This window comes from Sus scrofa, chromosome 13, assembly GCF_000003025.6.
Source record: "Sus scrofa isolate TJ Tabasco breed Duroc chromosome 13, Sscrofa11.1, whole genome shotgun sequence".
Classification (NCBI taxonomy): domain Eukaryota; kingdom Metazoa; phylum Chordata; class Mammalia; order Artiodactyla; family Suidae; genus Sus; species Sus scrofa.
In genome coordinates this window covers 51,313,330-51,336,743 of record NC_010455.5, presented here as the reverse complement: position 1 = coordinate 51,336,743, position 23,414 = coordinate 51,313,330, and the positions used below count along the sequence as shown (strand labels likewise).

Sequence of the window (23,414 nt, the reverse complement as noted above, 5' to 3'; positions counted from 1 at the left end):
AATGTTACATATTTGTAATTTAGCCAGTAAGAATTTCTTAAGCCTTCCCTAACCAGCAGGAATGTCTCTGGTTTGTCGCTTCTAATTAAGTCTCAACAAAATATCTAGCTCCTAAATTTTAATTATACAAAACTCAGGGCCAACAAGGGAGATTATGACAAAGTTATGCCTGGTGGTAAGATACTAGAAATCTGAATTTTGCTTTTCATGTTGGGCCTCTTAACTATTTTTTCAAATTACAATAAATTTGAATTAAAAAAAAAACTTTTCATTCATTTTTAATTTTTAGGATGCTTACACCTTGCTATCTTTCCTTCAGGAAAAAAAATCATTAGAGTTACATAATATGTACAAGTCTGATAAACTCACCTGACAGAAGAATTCAGCTGCTCAAAAGAGAAATGGGTACAAAGAACTTTACTAAGACCTCTAATAAAAGGCATTAAGGGATGCTCACTTTAATTATATTAAGAATGTATCCATCTGATCTCCTGGCTAAAAAATAAATAAAGCCTTTGACTGTCACAATCTCCAATCCTAAAACCCATTCCAGAGGTAACGAATAAGAACAGTTTGGTATTGATTCAGCTAGCCCTTTTCTAGAAAATTCTCCAATTTTTAAAACAGTTATTACAACAATTGTTTTTCTAGGACTGTTCTCTATTTTAAGCCTCCTATTTTATCTGCTTCCTATGCTCCAATTTTTATTCATCTCATTTTTGCAAAGCTATAAATTAATAGGCAAAAACATCTAACTTCATACACAAGGTCTGAGAGACTGGTGTATTGTTCGGAGCTAAGTTTTCCTTAAAGTTTAGGCTGATGCTCAAAGAAGTCAATAACCAGAGACATATTCGGGGCATGAGCCAATATTTCAGTACTGATTGCAACTCTAACCTTGTGCAAAGCTGCTGTACTGATTTACATATTTTTAAACAACACAGATCCCACCCACTTATTTTAGTAGGGCAGTGTTAAAATTAGACTTTGCTTACACATGTCCACAATCTCTACTATTCAAGAGCATCCCTATAGAAGGTGGTCTTTCAAATCTAAGTCCTTCTTTTAATTGTTGGGTTATGTAGGTAAGATCTGCAAAGATATCTCATGACCTTTGTGCACAGTAATGTAAGATTTATTATGGCTGACATTATTCGCTTAAAAGCAAATGGAAAAAACAATCAGAACTGAAGTTCCAGTTTTAAGTGCTAAAATGTAGCAAAAGCTCTCATACTGCACAAGGGCGGGGGAAGAAAAATTCTAAATGCAACCATAATTTTAGGAGAAAATTCATATGAAAAGACACCTGTGAGTCTACCAAATCGACTACTCAAAAAAATCATTTACAACAATACAAATATATCATTAAAATGTATAAAACCATAAAGCATATGAATTGGGATAGCCTTGGCCAACAGGATTTTTTCTGAGCAGAAGTCATCTTGAGTTGTGAGTTTTGGATGTTGTTACTGAATCTTTCACCATGGGACTTTTTGATCAATAATGACGACTAGAAGTAAACCATAAATGACCACAGCAGTCAGTGTGGCGAGGCGGTATTTTTATACAGTAAGAGAACATCCGGGTCTTTCATGTGGTGTATCATGGAGATTCAGAGAGACGCTTTTATTGTGGATGACCCTTTACTAATTCGAAATGCTTAAGATCATGTATCCTTCCATTAAGCCCGTGAGACTCCTCTGCAGTCTCTCTCTGACCTCCCACTTGGCTCTAACATTATAGAGTATATTACTGGTGATTCTTTAGAAACATTGGTAGTCTGTCCTTGAGCTCTCTGGAAAACACAGAGGAAGCAGAGTGTGTGGTTTAGTGGATAAGGCAGGCTGAGGAGTCTAACTGTGGGAGTGCAGTGACAATCCCTCTATGCCTCCATTTCTTCATATGAAAGATGGGATTTACTCTATTTATTCCACAGGGTTACTAGAAGAATAAATGAGATAAAGGATGTGAAGGGTCCAGTGTGCCACCTAATACAGCCAAAAACTTATGTCTGTACAGCTATAGCCTATCTTCCCCAAAGTTGCTTTAAGGAGTATTCCATGTACACCATTAAAGCCTACTAAAAAAAATTTTTTTTAGGGACACCCATGAGGCACATGGAAGTTCTCAGGCTAGGAGCTGAATTGGAGCTGCAGCTGAGGCCTACACCACAGCCACAGCAACAAGGGATCTGAGCCACATCTGCAACCTACACCACAGCTCATAGCAATGCTGGATCCTTAACCCACTGAGCAAAGCCAGGGACCAAACCCGTATTTTCATGGATACTAGTCGGGTTTGTTACTGCTGAGCCACACTGGGAACTTCTAAAATTTTTTAAGCTATGGCCTAAAGCACTGTAATAAACATTTGCTGAAGGTCCCAGGCTACCAGGTCAGTTGAGAAACTGAACAGTGCTAACATTTCTCGAGTCATTCACTCTAGGATAGGTACTACCACCAACGGTTAAGAAACTGGGGCTATGGAGTCCAACTGAGGGGGTTTGAATCCTGACTGTACAACCCACTTCAGCGTCTTTAGATGAGCTACGTAACTCCTTTGTCTCAGTTTCTGCATCTGTGAAACGGGGACACTAATAATAACTGCCCAGTGCTGGACGTGTTCACCATGAATGCTAGTCCAACAGTTTTCTGGGAGTTACAGACTAGCTGGAGGGCAGGTGGCACATCTGTAAGAGCCTCTCTAAATGTTCTCTAAACACCACCCAAAAAGAGGAGTTCAGAAAGATCCTGAGTCCTCTGCAGAAATGCTTCTCACTTCTTTCTTTTTTCATCACCACCTCCCCTAATCAGCCTTTTTAGACCATTTTTCCTTTTGGTTGCTTCTCCCTTCATCCCCAGCCCCAGGAAATTTCAATATATACTGTACATCCACTTATGCACTATGGCTCTTTAAAGGACCACAAACCATTATAATGTCTTAGACTTTTTTGCCCTCCAAAACCAATTTTGGCTCCCCTGGGGGACAATATCAGCCCTGTTAAGGATGCATGTGCTACAGGTTTTATCATATTACAAAGAAATTACCATTCTTTGTAATATGATTTTTTTTTTTTAAAAAAAAAAGAGCCCTACTCTAATTTCCAGTCCCCACTCCTATGTCCCAGACCTTAGTGCTCTCCTTAAGATGCTACCCTGACCTCCAGGTATGGAATTATGAGAGTCATGTAAGTGAGAAGGGATGGCACCCACCATCATGGCATCTCAGCAGCAGAAAGAGAGGAACTGAGCAGCTGCCCACAAAGTGACTTCAGATATGGCAAAGTGGCTCATGGAGAAGATAAAACAGATCCTTGTCCCTAAAGAGAAGATGACCTTCCCAAACCCACAATGAGCACAGCTGACCCCATCCACAATCTAAGGAACTCATACCACCCAGACTCTATGGTACTCCTTGGCCACATATAAATGACTATGTGCTCATTGTGGGAGAAGTCATTTCTATTTTGTGTGCCAATGTTACCAAGTGAACATGGGATTACAGCTGATATTTCAATGTTTCCAGAACAGTGGAATTAATTCACAGGCTTAGTTATTTCGTTTTAGATAGTTGCTCCCCATGGGGCTGCTCTTTCAAGTAGACCAGGCAAAAAAAAATCTAAGCAAAGATGACTTTCTTCAGTCAGCACTTCATTACTAGCTCCTAGTCACTAAAAGTAGCGCAGGTAGAAAAAGATGTCTAAAAGTAATCAAGGCTGAGGTGCATGCCTAGGAAGCCTGGGTTAAGTGAGATTTTACCAACGTAAGGCAACTCTGTGCACTTTCTTGTGTCAGCCCCGAAATACCTAACCCCTTGCCTGTGGGGGTATATTCATTCCAATTTGCAGAGGAAGCAAATGTGCCACGAGTCAGTGCCCAGACAAACTGGCACACACCCATATCACAAGAATAATCTAAGTGTCTCCAATACACAGGGTAATGAGTCCCAATTCTGCCCAAAGAACAGTGGAGTATGAAGCCAAAACAGAGACAACTCAAACTGGGTCACTTTGTTGAACAGCAGAAATTGAGACAACGCTGTAAAACAACTATACTTAAAAAACAAACAAACAAACAAACAAACAAACAAAACAACTTTTTAGGAGTTTCCGTTCTGGCTCAGCGGGTTGCAAACCCGACCAGTATCCATGAGGTTGTAGGTTCGAATCCTAGCTTTACTCAGTGGGTTGGGGATCTGGCATTGCCATGAGCTGGGGTGTAGGTTGCAGTCACGGCTCAGATCTGGCGTTGCTGTGTCTGTGGTGCAGGCCAGCGGCTGCGGCTCCAATTCATCCCCTAGCCTGGGAACTCCCATATGCTGCAAGTACAGCCCCGAAAAGCAAAAAAAAAAAAAAAAAAAGAAAAGAAAAGAAAAAAAGAACCCAAACCAAAACGAAAATTGTTTAAAAAGATAAGAAACTATTTCTTTTGTTCCATTGGCAAATTCCATTGAACAATGAGAAAGATAGGGTTTATGTCTACCTGATCAAAACCTGGAAACTGAGTTTCTCTGTCTCCAAGAGATGTGATCTTGTAGATCCCACATTTGATTCAAAAACAAAAGGACAATGAAGTTTATAAAAAGTCCCAAAATCAAAGCTCACAGAAGGTTCGTGTGCGTCACAATGACTGGTAACAAAAACACATGATTATGGCATTAGAAGAATTCTCAGACATCCTTTCTTATAGGGACAGGTCTTAGCCAGGATTCCTAACTAAGGGGACCAAGACAAGCTGATCTGAGACATGGGCATCTTTTCCTGCTTCTTTTGGCTAAGGTGATACTAATTAGGTTCTGTATTTCCTGGCTAAATAAATCAGGAACAAAACCCAATGCATAATGGGGTGAGGGAGCCCCCTTTCTGCTAATGTCACCCACCAAGCCACCTGTAACTCTACTTCTTCATGTTTCTGTATTATCTCTCAAGAATAGGAGTTCCTATTGTGGCTCAGTGGTAATGGACCTGACTAGTATCCATGAGGACGCAGGTTTGATCCCTGGCCTTGCTCAGTGGGTTGAGGATCCAGCACTGCCATGATCTATGATATAGGTTGCAGACACAGCCTGGATCCCATGTTGCTATGGCTGTGGTGTAGGCCAGTAGCTGCAGCTCCAGTTCGACGCCTATCCTGGGAGCTTACATATGCTGCAGGCGTGGCACACACACACACACACACACACACACAAGAATAAGCCACACCTTGACCATTCAATGCAATATAGACTTCATAAATTCAGTCACCCGCCCTTTTCCTCATCAGTGAAATTTCATGGAATGTCGGTTGCTGGACAGGGTGACAAGGAAGCAGACCGTCTATCCACTCTGACTTGCTAAAATGCCTATGTAAATGGGATGCCACTATGAGACAACCACCAAATAAATGCCAATGTAAACTGAGGATTCAGTAGAGGGCCCTGGGAAAATGTGTTTTGGTATCTCAGGAACATCATTTCTCATCCTGCAGTAACCTGCCCAACTTCATGGATTCTGAGGTGATGTGGAAAAAGTAAAAAATGGGGATGGACTGGGGGTTTGGGATAAGCATATGTACATTGAGATATATGGAATGACTGGCCATCGGGGACCTGCTATAAAGCAAAAGAAACTACCCAATATTTTGTGATCATCTATGTGGGAAAAGAATCTGAAAGAGAATGCATGTGTGTACATGGATAACTGAATCACTTTGTTGTATAGCAGAAATTATCCCAACATTGTAAATCAACTACACATCAATAAAACCTTAAAAAATGAAAATAAGTAAATTCCTTCAAACTACTTAAAATAAAGTGTCCTCAAGTTACTGATAATATTTCTTTCTTTTAAAATCATATAACCTTTCTCCTAAGGTGAAGAGAAAAAATTCAATATAAAATTTCTTCCAGAAAGAGAATACAGAACACCTTGTCTTTCAATTTTCAAATTCCAAGGCAAAAGACGTAATGGTGGGAGGGAGGGGAGGGGACATTTTCGACAATTCCCTATAAAGTTCTAAACCAAGAAAATTTTTCAAACTATAATGTTTAAAGGCCATAAACTATCAAAGTCTGCAATGTGGGAGAGAGTGTGGGGAGAGGAATTCTGAGAAACTTGCCAGACCGAGATGAGAGCTACTGATCAGCAGTTAGAGCTAGAGAGATGGGACAGTGAAAATGCACACTCGATGGATGTACAGGTGAAAATGTAGAGCTGGATACATGGTGCTTCTTCGGCCATGAGACCTGACATGTACGCACAAAGCTGCCCCTGGTTCCTCTGCTCTTGTCTGAAAGGAGCTAGATCAAATTTCAAACCTCAGGCTTGCAAGACAATAAAGCTCACCTGTGGAAGAAACCGCTTCTATTAATGGTTCTTAATGACATACCTTGTTAACTCGCCTCAGTTTGAAATACAGAGTGGGCTCGCTACCGTGAAAAATGTGTTATGCACTCCAGGTACTGCTTAATTTATGACAAAGAAGCATCCCTAAATTACAATACCCAACTGCGTAAGGCTGTTCTTAAGAAACTCAGAGGACATCTCCAATGTGTGAATACACAGCAGTAAGACTCATCATTCCATGTCACCTAACACAAAGATCAGTCATGGGAATAATCCATGAATTACTTAAATCAATATAGAAACCAGAGGCTAATCTCACAAAGCTTCATGAATTTATAGAATGAATGGTGACCCTGTGAGGAACAAGCAATACAAATTTCCAATCCCGATGAATTCCAAAGACTAATCCTAAATTTGCTAGACACTGTCAATAATTTAAAACACGCTTCATAAAGCTTCGTGTTTTAAGCATAACTCTGAAAAAGAAAAGGGATTTGCCAGAACACACTCATTTAGCTTTTCAGTCAGTCATTCAACCCAGCTGCAGTAAAATGTCAATAACATGAGTTTGTGAGTATGCTGTTCGATCAAGTTCTTACGAACCAGTGGGAGACAGAGCGATTTTGCCAGGACTCTCCAGCACACCCAAGCATGTGTGACTGGACCCATCTACCTCCACTGAGAAGCAGGTTTTAGCAATTTAAATCTTTAAAAATTAAACAAAGAATTTACTCAGGCTATACTATTAGAAAATATATTTATTCAATATAATCTCTATCATTACACACAAATCAGTACACTTGGTGTCACTCATCCCTTGAAAATGTAATTATATCTTCATAGAAAAAAATGGGTCAAGATAAAGCAAATTAGCTGTTTTTCTATTAACCATTTACTTCATAATCTTATGAGTTCCAAACTATAAAAAAGAAAAAAAGACCTTGTTTCTCTCACTTACCTTTCCACAATAAATATTTCATAATATTTTCATGCATAAGAATTTTGAAAATAGGTAAACTATATTTATAAAGTACTAAGTCTTTAAGTATTTGAAAGAAGCATTTATATGATACTCTACTTAAAATGTAATGTGACTCTCTAAGGATGCCATCTTATATGAGGTCATATATTTTTATTTGGTCTTCCACTTAAGGATCCTAAAATCTGTCTCAATACTTATCAAACCTAACCCCACTGCTACGCCTACACTTCTTTCTTTTCAGTGATAGGACACACTTCACTACTGCATATAACCAAAGTATAAAAATGCACACGTTAAATAGAGATAAATGAATTCAGTATGAAATACAAACTTACTATTTGTTCATTTGTATTTAGCTTAGGTCTCCAATTGTGCTTTAACTTCAGACATATTTCTGGCATAATTAAATTATGCCAGAATATAAGAAGGTTGCAGCTAAGGCTGATGTTCCCAAGACATAGCAACATATAAGGAAAAATGGGTATGTTATTCAAACTCACTGGTATAGATTTTAATTTTCATCATTTCACAATTACCTAATTTAAGTAATACAAACTTTTAAAAACTGTCCACTTTTAAGATCATATGGAAATGATGTTTCAACATATTTGGGTAATTTTTCCTCCACTGGAAATAGCTGCCTTGATAGGAATATGGATTTCAATTAATATACTTATATTTCAACTAATACAATATCAAGCATTACCTTCAAATTGGATATAAACCACTACTAAAACAAATCCACATCCCTCTTCTAAAATTCACCCATCAGGTTAAAAATAGACTATTACAGTAAATAAAACAGACATATTTCTCCAAATTTTATTATTACTTAATTCATGCAACTTTAAATAATCTAATAGATAAAACAATTGCATTCCTGTGAACACCAGACAACTTAAACCTTGTATCAATCTTAAATCTGTAAAAACCCAGTAATTGCCAATTTTCACCCAAGCAGAACAGAAAGGTTTAATGTGTAATCTATTTCCAGGAGAAAACCTTGCCTTTACTGAGGAGGAGGTGTGTGTGTGGGGGGGGGGGGGCAGGGATGCATAAAATATCCATTAATTGTGACAATATTCAGAACTTCAATCACATTAGAGTCTTCTTTTATACTAAACCATTTGGATCTTTTTTGCCTTAACAGAATTTTAATTGGTTTCTCTATGACAGAGTTCCAGCCACTTCCCCGCATTGGAAAAGTCTTTGCAAAGAAGAAAACAACTGGCTTAAAATCTGTTTTTAAAGAATCCCTTTCCTACTTCCTGGTAAGGATCACAGATTGCTTCCCAATTACAACACATCATCCCCTCTATTTGCTTTAAGAGTAAACTTTAAATAGTGGGAGCTGTCCTTTTTAAGCATAGCAATGAATGCAAAGACCAACAATGAATCATCAGTGGATAAAGTTCACATCATTTAATGAACATTTGGGATTCTTTAGAATGGATTAAAAAAATTTTTTTTGAAGTAAGGAAGTCCCCTTACTTTTAACTTTACTTGCATCAGTCACATTGAAGAGCTGGCATGTTTATCTTTAAACAAGGAATACCTCCCAATGTGATGTGGAAGACACATGTGTGAGCTGGAATTCTATTCTTAGACTTGTTACCCTTTTCCCTAGTAATTAGGAAGCTATATGTCCCCAGTAGAATGATGCTAACAAGCTCCTGCAGTTTCTACTCTAGCAAGAAATCAAAGAGACCCAAAACAGACAACTCACTTCAGTTAAAGGATTATGCAGCTTGGTTATAAAGGCGTAGAAAGCTCTTCTACTATCTTATATCTGAAGAGACTTTCTCAAAGAGTCAGAATCTACAGCCAAGATTATTTACTAAAGAAAGAAGGAAACCCAAGATCGGCCATAAAAGATGTTTAGAAAAAAATACATATATACAAGTTATTAGAAGGGGCTCATTTCAGATAATTTGTCCATGTTACAACTTTCCCAAAGAAAAGTGGAAAGATATCATTATGACAGACACCTATTCCTCCTTGCAATTTCTCATGGGACATCACCACTCTTCCTCCACTTAGTAAGGGTTACTATTAAATTTACAGTCAGTTGTCATCCTTCTCTGGAAATCCAATGCCATGTAGAAATCAAAGCAGTTGATGTTTACAAATATGATTCAGATGGGTCACTATAACCAAATACATGCTGAGATAAATAAAACACCTGGAAATAGAAAATGTTGAAGAAGGTTTGGCCCAACCAACAAGAGTGACAGTCACGTACCTTAAGGACTTCCATGGGCACCTGGGTGGCGGAGGGGAGTGTGGTAGGCACGCTGACGTTTATGGCTGGTGTCGGACTCACGGGCACTCTCTGTTGCATGAACTGGGCCGCCTGCAGCTTCTGCTGCTGCTCCCTGCGTTCCTGCTCCTGCATCTGCTCACGCATGAGTTGCTGGCGTAGCAAGATGCGTGATGTCATACTGGAGGAGCTTATCGGAGGCTTGGAGGCCCCAGGATGCTCCTCGGAACTGCTGTGGGGAAACCAAACAACACACATAACACACATTTAGTTTTCCTAATGAGACCTTCCATTTGCATTTGGGGGGAGGGTATCCTAAATTGCACCAAACTCTGAAAAGAGCCCCAGAAAATATAATCAGATCACAGAATAGAATTCCACCTAATTGAAAGTCAAGAGCTGGCAGGATCTAAGTCATTAGTAGTTGAATTAAAATAAGTTGGCTTGATTGCATCTAAGCATTTTTATCATGCTGCTTTTTTTTTTTTTTTGACATTTTATACCCGCATACGACTCATCACCACCAAATATAGTGCCACCATATGAAGCGCCAAGAAGCAAGGCGTCTTAATGGCACCCAGACTTCCGCATTTAAAAATAAAGTGCTTGATTTCCTTTTTTATAGCTGAATCTAACCAAATAACTACTCCTATATACTATCAAAATTCCCTAAGATATCTAAAATGTTTACTAACACAGAATAGTTTAAAGAAAAGGTCACTGTTGTTGGGGGTGGGGGTTCTATGATACAGAAAGTCAAAATTAGTAATGAAAGAAGCATTTGGGCTAGAATGTTAACACTGAACTCAATCTCAGTCTTTGGAAAAGAGGGCAGAAGACAAGCTAGTCTGGCAACCCAGTTCTCCTTTGCCTGGTTTTCTTTGTACTGGCTTTTCTTCTGACTCCTCTCCGCATATCCTATCCTATACAAAGTGCTCTGTGAGTTCCCCATGAGGCCTACTTCTAATGGTGTTGGGATTTTAGCCAAGATTATATTTAAAATACTTAAACCCTTGTCTGGATTCAAGAAGAAAGGACTTCCTGATTTTCCTAAGTATGATTTTTTTAATTGCTGATCTTGCCAGCTCTATGGCATCAACAAGTAATTATAAATCTCTGTCTGCCTTAGTTACCATATCCGGAAAAGAGGAATAACACTTTTTTTTAAAACTGATTTGCCCTTTTATCAAAGTGGGAGATGTTTATTAAATGTCTGTTGAATTGTTTATACTCTTAAAGCCCTACCCCGTAGGGATTTAGGGAGGATTAAATAAAATAATGAATGAAATAATGCACACAAATCCTCTAACATAATGAGTGCTATGAAGTATTACTTCAATAAGTGTTTGCTGTTGCAATTATTATTATCTAGAAAATTTGTTTCCAGTCATATAATTTTCTTTTTAAAAAAAATCTGTTTACTGGCTCACTCTGTTGTACAGCAGAAATTATCGCCATCTTGTTAATTAATATACTTTGATAAAACCTTAAAAAAATATTTGTTTAGGGCAAAGAATATAAAACCTTAATTAGCACCTGGAAACAGAAAAAGTAACATTTGAGAAAATACTCAAAGTTACTCTTCAAGAGAAGTAATTGCACCGTTAAGCTTCCTTCCTTGAATATAAATCCCAGTATTGTTTTAATCTTCTAACGACCAACAAAATAAAGTCTTTAAATCACTGACCATCCTTATAAACTCTTTAAAGATGGGAACCTCCAAATCCTGCAGGTAACAAAAACATGCTTACAGATAAAAATTTGCTTTTTATCCTGAGTTCCAGAAGACTACATAATAAAAATTATACTAGCAGTTAACTCATTACTCAGCACAAAAAAATGGGTTCAATAAACTGCAAGAGGTTCATATAATACTACACAGCCATTAAAAATGGTGTAGAGATATATATACTGCTGTGAATAAAAACTACACAATATAATAAACTCAGAAAGCCAGCTGCATGAAAGTATTCAGAGTATGATTCAATTAAAAAAAAAATATTTTGGAGTTCCCATCGTGGCTCAACAGTTAGTGAACCCGACTAGCACCCATAAGGATGTGGGTTCAATCCCTGGCCTCACTTGGTGGATTAAGGATCCGGCGTTGCCATGAGCTGTGGTGTAGGACGGTATAGGATGCAGACGCAGCTCGGATTCTGCATCGCTGTGGCTGTGGCATAGGCCGGTGACTACAGTTCCAACTGAACCCCTCACCTGGGAACCTCCATATGTCGCAGGTACAGCCCTAAAAGACCCAAAAAAGAAAAAACAAAAACAAAAATAAAAAAAAAGTTCCCTACAAGAAAAAGTACAATGATGATGTACACTGAGCCATTGCTGATACACAGTATTACAATTATTTAAGAAAATAACAATATTATCACTTTGATTCAGAAATTTCATTGACAGAAAATTTTCCTAAGGAAATAACCTGGCATTACAATGCTGTTGACAAGATGCACAATATTCTGAATCACCTAAATTTTCCCCCTAATATAAGGATAATTATGTAAATTATGAGGGGAGATGTGGGTCAAAGAATATAAACTTTTAATTACAAAATGAGTAAGTTCTAGGGATCTACTACACAGCATGGTAAATATAATTGATGATACTGTATTGCATACTTGAAATTTGCTAAAAAGAGTGTATCTTAAACACTTTTTCTACACAAAAAAGAAAATACATATAGTAACCCCGTGAGGTGATGGATATAGTTCAATGTATACATGTATCAAATTATCACACTATATACCTTAAATACAATTCTTGTCAGTTATATCTCAATAAAGTTGGGGAGAAAATAAAAGTGTTCAAAAGATTTAAACATAAAATAGGTTTTAAAAAGTAATGATACATGGATTTGATAATACACTACCTTTTTATTGCACAACTACAGACCAATGTGAGAAGTACATGTTCTAAGAGTAAATTTAAAAGCAGGATTCAAAAGTGTATTCACATTCTAATTTAAAATAAGTAGTGGACGTAGGTCCACAAACACATAACACAGCTAGCAGGATCTGTGTAAGGATGATCATAGTTGTCAGAGTGGGAGTGGAATTACAGGTAAATTTCTCTTCTCTTTTTCCCCTCTAAACCGCAGTAAAGCCATAATATTTCTTCAATGGCAGAATATATGCCACTACTTTGAAGAACGTGAAGAACATGAGCTAATTTACAAGCATGAAGAAATGACATGACTGATCAAAGTCACCATTTGGCTAGAAGCAAAGAGATGGGATCTATCACAGCCAGTGTGGTGACAACAGGATGGCAGAGTAGTGACTTGTATCCAGCACACCGGTTCTCTTGCAGGTCTTTAGCACCCGAGAAGATTAAACCCTCCTTCCTCAACAGTTTCCTACAGAGGTGCACAGACTGAACAATATTAATGCCCTGTTTTTATTATTTTCATGTCATGCACTCATCCACACAAATATACCCAGCCTTTACTCAGAAAGAATCCATTCACCTTCGTTCTACTAAAAGAGCATCAAAAGAAAATGTATTTTCCCATTTGTGAGTATGTGTTGAGAGCTCTAGTGTACTTTCCTACACCCAGAAAAGAGGAAAGGGCTGTTTAAAAATAAATAAATAAATAGATGGTCTTACTATTCAAAGCCTGTCAAGTTAAAACATTCCCAGAGAGACTGATCCTTTTGATAAAAACAGAACTAAACCTTTGTGCTGTAGCAAATGCAGCTGTGGAATAATCGCACTAATTAGCTACTCAAGACAAGCCATTGGCTGGGATACTGGGAGGGAAAAAATCCTTTCAATTAACAGTAAAGAATTCTTGAGACATCTTAAATTAAAATTACTCGTTATCAACCACACTAAGGCTAGGGACTTAGGAGTCAACAACAATATCATTTAAAGCATTTACTGAAATATCCTTTCAGGAGAAAAAAAAAGTACATCCTTATATGGTAGATCCATATAAATAAGTTAAAAGCCCGCTACAGAAAGTCTAGCAGAGCTCAGCTAATTGACAGTATTTTAATAAATCTCCCTCCCCCCAAAAAAAAGTGCAAAGGAAGAAAACAGTCACTTGAGTGCACACACTCCCTGCGGGATATTTCCTTGTTAAAGATGACTTGTATATTCTCAGCTTTACTTTCAATCTTTTTAACATCGCTTCCTCTAAAAAAATAATTGAATCAGCAGTTATCACTTTACAGAAAGGAATGAAGATATCTACACTTCAAAATGTTAGCAGGTCAAATGAGCATAATGTTTCAAACTCAAAATCCAGGTTTACGTGAGTACATTACAGGTGGCCAAAAGCTTAGTTTTAAAATGAGGGCCCGATACTTAAACCACTAATGATAGGCAAGAAGAATGTCCCAACATATTTAATTTGAAAAGCAAACTGAACTCATCCAGAGCCCAGGAAGCTCAATCTGCATTAGATAATCCTAATTCCATCAGTCTGATTCCTTTTAATCAGATTATGTAAAGGTCATTTATTCAACAAATAGTTATTGGGTGTTTCCTCTGGGCCAGCTGCTGGGAATACCTGGTTTCTAATCTGTTAAGAGTTGGAAAGCCAGGGTCATGTAATTTTTCCAAGATGCCTTAAAATTAAGTCAATTATCTAGACGATCTGATTCTAGCAAAGCTGTGCATCTCACAGTAAGAAATCACCTTTTGAAAGCCAACTGCAGGGCAGGAAAATGCCTTTACTGGCTGGCACTTACCAGAATCATAGAAGCCAAGCACACAACTTCCCTGAGATGTGAGAACCGATCAAGGGTGACTCAAGGAGGATGGCCATCAACTGGACACAAGTTCTCTAGTTCAGATACTGCTGAGCAGCCTGATCATGAATGAGCCACTCAACCCCTCTGAGAATCTCCAAAACCCACCCCCTAAATGTACTGCAGTGAATGAGTGAGCTAACATTAGCTAAGTTAAAGTGCTAAGCAGGGTGACTTAGAATACAGGCACTTACAGACCTGGGCTCCTACTTCATGGCTAAACTTACATTTTTAACCTTCAAAACCTCCCTCTTCTTTGTGTTGGTATAGGTATGTGGACCCATGCTGCAAATTATCTGGCATATTTCTAAATTCAAAAAGTTAATTTCACTGCCTTGATCAACCACTTAAATATATCAGAAATGCCAATCAATACCTTGCCATCCAAAGGACATCTACCTGACCTCTCCTCGCCTTTAACAGTAATGCCTGAAACTGACATGGAGAACAGACTTGTGGTGCAAGAGGGAGGGAGGAGGGAGTGAGATGGACTGGGAGTTTTGGGTTAATAGATGCATTTAGAATGGACAGACAGTAAGGTCCTACTGTATAGCACAGGGAACTACATCCAATCTCTTATAATAGAAAATAATTATAATACATATATATATGTATGACTGAGTCACTTTTCTGTACAGGAGAAATTGGTTCAACACTGTACATCAATTATACTTTAATAAAAAATTAAAAAAAAACAATGATGCCAACCCCCCTTCACCAGATATTAGGAATCAGACATCAATCTCTATACCATGATCATTCAAGATATGAATCTGGTTGTCAGTTTAAACTTCAGGTTCTAGGCTGAAGGAGCTGATAAACTTTCCTCTGCATTTCCTCTCTTCAATTCCTCAGGCAGATTGCAGCCCTGCCACCTACTAGCCAGTGACTGTGGCCAAATTAATCAATCTCTTTGAACTTTGGTTTTCCTAATTTATAGACTGTTTAATACATCTGCCTCTCAGCTTTATAGGGAGGATTAAAATTTGTAATAGATGTAAAAAGCTTAGCACAATAACCAGAACATAGGTCAGAGAAACTCAAATCAAGTTAAAAAATTAGTAGTAAAAAAAAATAAATGAAACCATGAACATGCTCCTTTTTTAATCCATGGAAGCAAATTTTAATAAGCCTATATGCAAGTTTGAAGCATAGCATAGCAGATTTTTTGAAGGTTTAGGCAATCCCTATTTAATTCAGAGAATTTTAACAAGTTTTTAAGGGATGGAGAGAGAAGATAATTTACTATAATAATTTATTATAATACTCTCACACAAGATATAAAAGTCCTCACAGTTTCTTCCAGGAAGAGTTAATCTTCATGATAATCATTCAGTTGATAGAACTCAAAGCCTAGCATGTACCTGTACTGGATACAATGTAGTTATGTATAGGAAAGCACAATGGCTGACCTGCATACACAATGAAGACACAGGAAGGCATGATAATGAACCTCATGCACAGGAAAGGAAACTACTTCATGGATCTGTTAAGCTACTGGGGTTTCCAGATGCAAAAGGGTGGCTGCTACAAAACCAACTGAGGATCCTCTCTAAAATCAACCACTGTGGAAAACAGTATGCAGGTTCCTCATAAAACTAGAGAACTACCAAATGATCCAGGAATCCCTCTTCTGGGCATATATACAAATGAAACTTGTATTCAAAAAGATACATGCACCCCTATGTTCACTGCAGCACCATTCACAATAGCCAAGACAGTAAACAACCTAAATGTCCATTGACAGATGAAAGGCTTAAGATGTGGCATATATACACAATGGAATATTACTCAACCATAAAAAAGAACCAAACAATGCCATTGGCAGCAACATGGATGCATCTAGAGATTCTCATATTAAGTGAAGTAAATCAGAAAGAGAAAGACAAATACACCTTGATATCAGTTATATGTAGAATCCAAAATATGATATAGATGAACCTATCTACAGAACAGAAACAAAAAGCAAATACCTCTTGATATCACCTATATGTGGAATCTAAAACATGATATAGATGAACCTATCCACAGAACAGAAACAGACTCACAGACATGGAGAACAGATTTGTGGTTGCCAAGGGTGGGGGGATGGAGTGGGATGGATTGGGAGTTTCAGGTTAGTAAATGCAAACTATTACATTTAGAATTGATAAGCAATGAGGTCCTGCTGTACAGCACAAGGACTTATATGCAATCACTTGTGATAGAACATGATGGAAGATAATGAGAAAAGAGTGTATATACATGTATAACTGGGTCACTTTGCTGAACAGCAGAAATTGATAGAGCATTGCAAATAAACTATAATAAATGTTTTAAAAAATAAAAAAAATAGAAAGGGGGATAAAATAAATAAATAAAATCAAAATATCCAGATGCTATCGCTAGAAATTCTGACTTCAGGTGACATAAAGCCTAGGAAGCACGATGACTAAAAGGCTGGCTGCCACAAAACCAACTGAGGACCCTCTTTAAAATCAACCACTGTGGAAAACAGTATGCAGGTTCCTCATAAAACTAAACAGAAGAACTACCAAATGACCCAGCAATCCCACTCCTGGGCATATATACAAATGAAACTTATATGAATGAAATCACTCAGCAGCTGATTCTAAAGCCATGTTTAGAAACTAAAACACCCAAGATCACCCATTTGTGCAGTAGGAAAAACTGAGACATGAACCCACATCTTGAATTCTTCAATGAGAACACTTTTCTTCCACATCTGAGGAAACTCACATTCTATCTCCCTCTCCCAGAACCCTGACAAGAGCTGTGAAGAGTCCTTGTGATACTGAGCCCAACATGTTGAATGGAATGAAATGGAAAGGACTCCTCATTCCTGCCAAATGGCCTATAAAACCAAACAAATACATCTGTCCAAATACCACCAACGGATCCTTATGGTTACAACAGAGCTACTCCATCATTAAGCAAAAGAACCTACAGGCTCAGTCTATAAAAACTGCCCCAACCAGCTTGTTCTGTCAGCAAAAATAAATGTTTACGAGTCTTTAGAAAGTAAGCCCAAGTGCACAGATTGCTGAAATAAAAGTCAATAAATGGATTTATCTTTTTAAATGACAATCTGGGTATCTACTATTTCAGAAGGATCAGTCCTTCCATTATCTTAACCTTTCCATTGCTTCCAGAGTAATCACTTTGTAAGTGTAAGGATAACTTTTTAACTGTGTATGGTGGAAGCAAGTGACAATATATTTTCTTACTGCTACTTGCATATATGATATACACGTGAAATTATGGCATTTATGATATATGGCATATATGACATATATGATAAATACATATTTCACTTAAAATAAATGAGAATATAACCCATGTAAATGTGGAGGTACCAGAGTGCACAGCTTGGCTTTAAAAACCGAGATCTTGGATACATATGTGATAAATTCATCTGAGTAATAATAATAATAAAAAAAATCGAGATCTTGGAGTTCACGTCACGGCTCAGTGGTTAACCAATCTGACTAGTATCCATGAGGAGTTGGGTTTAATCCCTGGCCTTGCTCAGTGGGTTAAGGATCCTGAATTGCTGTGGCTGCGGTGTAGGCCAGCAGCTGTAGCTCCAATTAAACCCCTTGCCTGGGAACCCCCATATGCTGCAGATGTGGGCCTAAAAAGACAAAAACAAAAAACAAAAAAAAACACTGAGATCCTGAGGGCCTCAGTCATCACCAACCTTGGTTTAAGTGGTCAGGAAAAAAATGGAAATGTGCCAAACACCTAGTTTTGGGGTTTGTTTATTTGTTTTGGGTTTGTTTGTTTGTTTTGGGTAACATTACCAGATCTGACAATAAACACTATAGGCTTCAGGCACAAAGAGAATAAAAAGGCTTGCAAAGTGCAGCTTGTCTTTCTCCTCTTTTTCCTTCAATAAATATTTGAATGTTTTCCAAGGGCCAGGTTCTGCTAGACATAAGGAGAATGTCGAGTCCAAAGTGGACCATACACCTGTCCTCTGGAGCTCTTTACTTTGCAGAGTTCAAAAGGAGGAAAGCCTTTTAAAGAGCAAGAACCACCAGTTATATGCCAGTTAAAATCTGAAATCATTATTTTCAACACCTGGACCCCAGTTAGTGTGAAAAAAACAAAGACTCTCCATATCTGCTCAGAATTAATATTATTTAAACTAACCCTTCAATTAGTGCCAGTGAGGATAATCTCAATAATTGATTATATCAAAATCAAAGTGAAAATGAATGACTCCCAATACATCAGTATTTTTCCAAAGGGGGTACAAAAAATGATACCCTGGGGACACCAGAAGAAAAAAATAGAATTTATATAATTTTATCCATTAATTTTCTATTATAATTTTATCCATTAATTTTCTATTTATATAAAATTACCCATATAATTTTCTATTTTTATAAATATTGTAATTATAATATAATATTAGTACAGTGGCACATGTACATAATTTACAAGTATAATAAAAACATGTTCAGAACAATGTAAATCAACTATAACAGAAAAAAATAAAAACCTTTAAAAAAATGTTGAGAGAGTTTGTGAAAAAACCTTACTTTAACTAGAAGATATGACCAAAAATGTTTAACAGACCACTGTACTATTAGACCAATGTTCTTCCAGGAAATTTCATCATCCGATTTTTTTTTTTTTTCTTTTTATAGCCACACCTGCAACATATGGCCCAGGCTGGGGGTCAAAACAGAGCTGCAGCTGCTGGCCTATGCCACATTAACACCAGCTCTGAGCCTCATCTGTGACCTATGCCACAGCTTGCAGCAATGCTGAATCCTTAACCCACCGAGGGAGGCCAGGGTTTGAACCTGCATCCTCACAGACACCATGTTGGGTTCTTAACCGCTGAGCACGACTCCCATCATCAGGTTTTTAAAAATTGCTTATTTTTACCCCTCCCAGAGAATTTCCCACTTCTATACATGCCAACCAAGAAAATGTCAATCTCTTACCAACAGATTTTTTCTACCAAGAATATGAGGGTGCCATTTCTAGGCTCAAAACTGTCTTCCATTTCCCACAGATGCCACTAAGGTTTTGCACACCCTTAACACTCAGTTCCCTTCAGAGAAATTATTTCAGACAGCCTAATATCAAACGGCTCTAAAGGAGATGAAGTTGCAGTGCCCCACACTCATGCTTCCAGACTCTCCTGTCAAGCTGCCTTTCACTAGACTACATTTCAGAATTCTTGTTTACACTGTCCAATGATGGAATCACATTCACATTGAGATGCTATGTTTTAAAAGGCTCTGAAAAATTCACCCCCTATAAGGTGCAAGTAATTTATATGGCATGACAAGATATCCCACGTAAGAGTATTTCAAAAGGAAGAACTTTTTATCCCAGAACTATGGCAATCTAATGACAGAATTCAGACATGAGTGTGAAAGTAATTTGGAAAAATCTTTTTAAAGACAGAAAGCCCTTCTATCCTTGCTCAAAAAATCACCCCAGTCCCAGGGCATTCTCTGTACACTTGTCTAGACAACATCACAACTTTTTTTTTGTCCAAAAAGTCTCAGAAGCCTTAGACTACCATCACTTAACAATTACTGCATGTCTAGAACATGCCAACCAAGAGGCGAAGTCTGCAATACTGCGTGGAAATCAAGACAAAAGTACCAATTATGATGTCAGGAGCAGTGAATCTGTGCACCTGTCATGGTTTAAGAGCCAGCCTTACAAACAGTGGTCATGATTTGTGGCGGTCACATGTTACTGATGCCTGCCCAACAACCTGTCCCACTTCTTTAACAAAGTACCCTGATTTCACCTTGAAAAAACAGCCTCCTCACTTTCAGTTCATGAGGTGGGTTATGGTGGTGCTACTAACTCCAGACACAGAAACACAACTGAGATTTGACCAATCAGCATCCCCATCAAATAGGCTTGTGCTCCAAGATGGTCCAGTAAGAGTCAGCCCTATGCCTTTGACTAGAACTACTGAGGTAAAAGATTTCTCTTTACACTAAGGTTTGGAAAGATGGTAGGATAGAAATATGGAACTTTCCTGAACCTAATTGAAAAGAAAGCCAAACTAGATAAAACAGAAATATAAACTGAAAGAGGGAACAGAGGACTGAGAAGAAGGAAGAATGAAAGAGCCAGTGTTTAGAGGACACAGAACATCTGGATCAAACCATTCCTGAAGCTCTAATGACCTTGGACATTGGATACTGATTTACTAAGGACTCTCAATGTGCTTCTGTATACCAAAGCTCATTTTTGTGACATTTTAGAAAATATCATTTATTCAAAAAAAAAAAAATCAAGGTTTCACCCTAAGATCTACAACTCAAACAATCTAGTATCCATTCTATTTTCTCCTTGTTTTGGCTGGTACAATGACACTTACAACATTTCCCAGCTTTCCAGGGGCTAAGATGGCTTCATGCCAAAGTTTTGCCAATGAGACTTAAGCAGAAAGGTCATGTGATACTTACAAAGATTCTCCCTAAAGAGATACCTGTCTTTGCACTTTGTGCCATCATGTCTCATGGAATTTATCTATAATGGCTACAGCCCCTACAGCCACTTTGAACCATGAGGATGAGGTCTAGACTTTAGGATAGAGCTGAAATTTTCCTGGCCCTTCAGGACTAGGTAGAGCCAGCTCCATGAGGGCAGATAATTTTATGTTTTACTCACATATAAATTCCTCAGCACCTAGAATAATACTTATCACATAGTAGGATGATATAAGCATCTATCTAATGAGTAAATTTAGTGTCTCCATCTTAACAAATTCCCCATCTCCTGAAATCAGATAATACTAAACCTCAGCGCTCAACAATCTTTAGTCAAACCATTTGCTTGAACCACCAGTGACAGAGAACACATTTTTCCAAAAAGCTCTGAGCTCCAGAGACCTAATGAATTATCTTAATTTTGAGACAAACTTCCCCTCCACACTTTATGATTTCTCAAGTCAGAATAGATCATATAATCGATGGATATAACTAGTAGAGTATAACAGTCACTTTATAATCAATAGTGAAACTTCTACAAGGAAATGCATGCGACAGACAAATATTATGGCAATGGACTAATCATGGCCCCTCAAAAGCTCAAAGGAGTTATAGTTTGGATAATTCAGAAATCTGAGCATTGGAGAAACGCATTCAATTTGGCAAAGGAAGAAACATCTATTCATTCAGTATCTGTAATGAAAAATCCATAGAACAGAGAAAAACATAAGCCCTGGACCCATAATACTTTGCTGAAATTTCAGCTCTATCATTTCTCAGCTCTATGACTTGGGCAGGATCTTTCTTTCATCTGCCCCAAACTCAATTGTGTCCTGTGCAAAATAGAAGTAGGAAAAAAGATCCTCTGTCATAGCTTGAGAACTGAATATGTCAATCAAGTAAGATTCCTAACAAACCATGGCCAACAAACCATGCGGACAATAAGTAAAAATTAGGCAATGGATTCTTCTGTGCTGTGCTTTAATTCCTGAATTCATATCCTCTGAGCCTCCTAAGAACTTGAAACCCATTAAAACTGACAAGTTATTTTCTAGGAAGCCAAATCTCTTACAATATTGCCTTCTGCTATAGTGTTTCTTTGCTTTCCTAGAGGAAAACCCAAAAGAAACAATTCATAGTGTACACCCTCCCTAAAATAACAGGCATAAAGAAGTCAATGGGCAACAAACAGCTCAGTAAACAATTTTGTCAAAGACGTGTCCTAAGAATTTCATTCTCAGGGTTTATAAGGGAAGCATGTTCCTATGGCAAGTACTGGAAAAAAAATACAAAATCAATTAAGCATAAGAAGTTGAAATTCAGAATTAATTTGTGGCATAACATTGTATATCAACTATACTTTAAGATAAAAAAAATCAAAAAATTTGAGTGTAAATTCAAGGATGACATCACTACTGTCCTTAAGCTGCATCAGAATAGTATGTTTTATCCATTCATGATATCCATTAATTTGCTTAAAATAATATTTTAAAAATTGCTCAGTTATCGAGGACATTCTTGTGGGGTATGAATCACAAAAAACAGCCATCATCTCCTTAACTATTATCTGATTTACAAAGTAGAAATTTATAACATTTCTAACATGATGACATTTCAAGTATCTAATTATGCATATTCTTCATAAAATGCTCTATCATTTTAGATATGAGTAATTAAACTGTTTAAATGACACATACAATGAAAAAAATCTCAAACACAGCAAAAACAGAGTAAGAAATTAGAAATCACTTTAAGAACTACTAAAATCTTTTAAAGATGTATTTACTGAACATTAGGAAGCTTCACCACACGTAAATCTCTGAGAATTTTATTTTTTTTAAGAATCAAATTCTAAAAATAGTTCTGCCACATTTAGTATTTTTCCATTATTCTTGCCATCTTTAAACACACCTTCACAAGCTGCTGAACATAATGCTTTTCTGACTTAATCAGAACCTCTCTCATGACCCAGGAACGTTCAGTAAATAATTATTAAGCTCCAGAGGTGGCTTTTGCTTAAGTTGATTTGCTTGAATGCCTATTCACTTAGGGATACAGCTTTTAGTATTGTTTTCTAATCTTATCACCTAACACTGAAAGTAAATGTTGAAGGAGGGGGGTGGGGGATGGGGGGAGCTATCATCCATTTACCATTTCTCCATTTTAGCATTTCTTTGAAAGTGTTGATTTGAAAGTTGTTCTACATTTCTATGCCAGATAGATGATTCTGATGTTTGGATGTTTTGTTTTCCTTTCAAAGAGGAAAAAAAAAAAATCAATATACAGAAATGCTAATGAGACGTTTATTAATGCAACTGTCACTATTCCACAGCCAGGGAGAAGGATAAAAAAGGAGAAAGCAAAAATCCAAAGCATTTGCAATGGGGCAATTTTGACAAATGTCACTAAGCACACTCGTTTTCCTGAAGAAAACCCTCTTTAATTCATCACAAAGCTGGGCTACAGTCTACCTGGTACTCATAAATCAAGCTCTGTTCTCACTCAGATTTTCCAAGCAGTCCTTTTTAGGCATTATTAATTTAAGACCAACATTCTATTTTAAACAAAAAGGCAGGGCTAATGGGGCTAACATTTCTATTCCCCCCAACAA

The 23,414-nt window shown here is 37.5% G+C and overlaps 1 protein-coding gene across 10 annotated transcripts in view; it reads right to left on the bottom strand.

The window, feature by feature from the left end:
- MITF (microphthalmia-associated transcription factor) overlaps nt 1-23,414 on the bottom strand; it is a 244,741-nt gene that overhangs the window by 85,353 nt on the left and 135,974 nt on the right. For 7 of the 10 annotated variants that reach the window (XM_021068590.1, XM_021068591.1, XM_021068583.1 and 4 more), the window contains exon 2: nt 9,547-9,796. In XM_021068590.1, coding sequence (XP_020924249.1) covers nt 9,547-9,744 — 198 coding nt within the window. In that variant the 5' untranslated portion in view covers nt 9,745-9,796. Of the gene's footprint in view, nt 1-9,546; nt 9,797-22,954; nt 23,055-23,414 lie in introns of all 10 variants that reach the window. The other 3 variants (XM_021068584.1, XM_021068587.1, XM_021068589.1) reach the window with 2 other exon arrangements.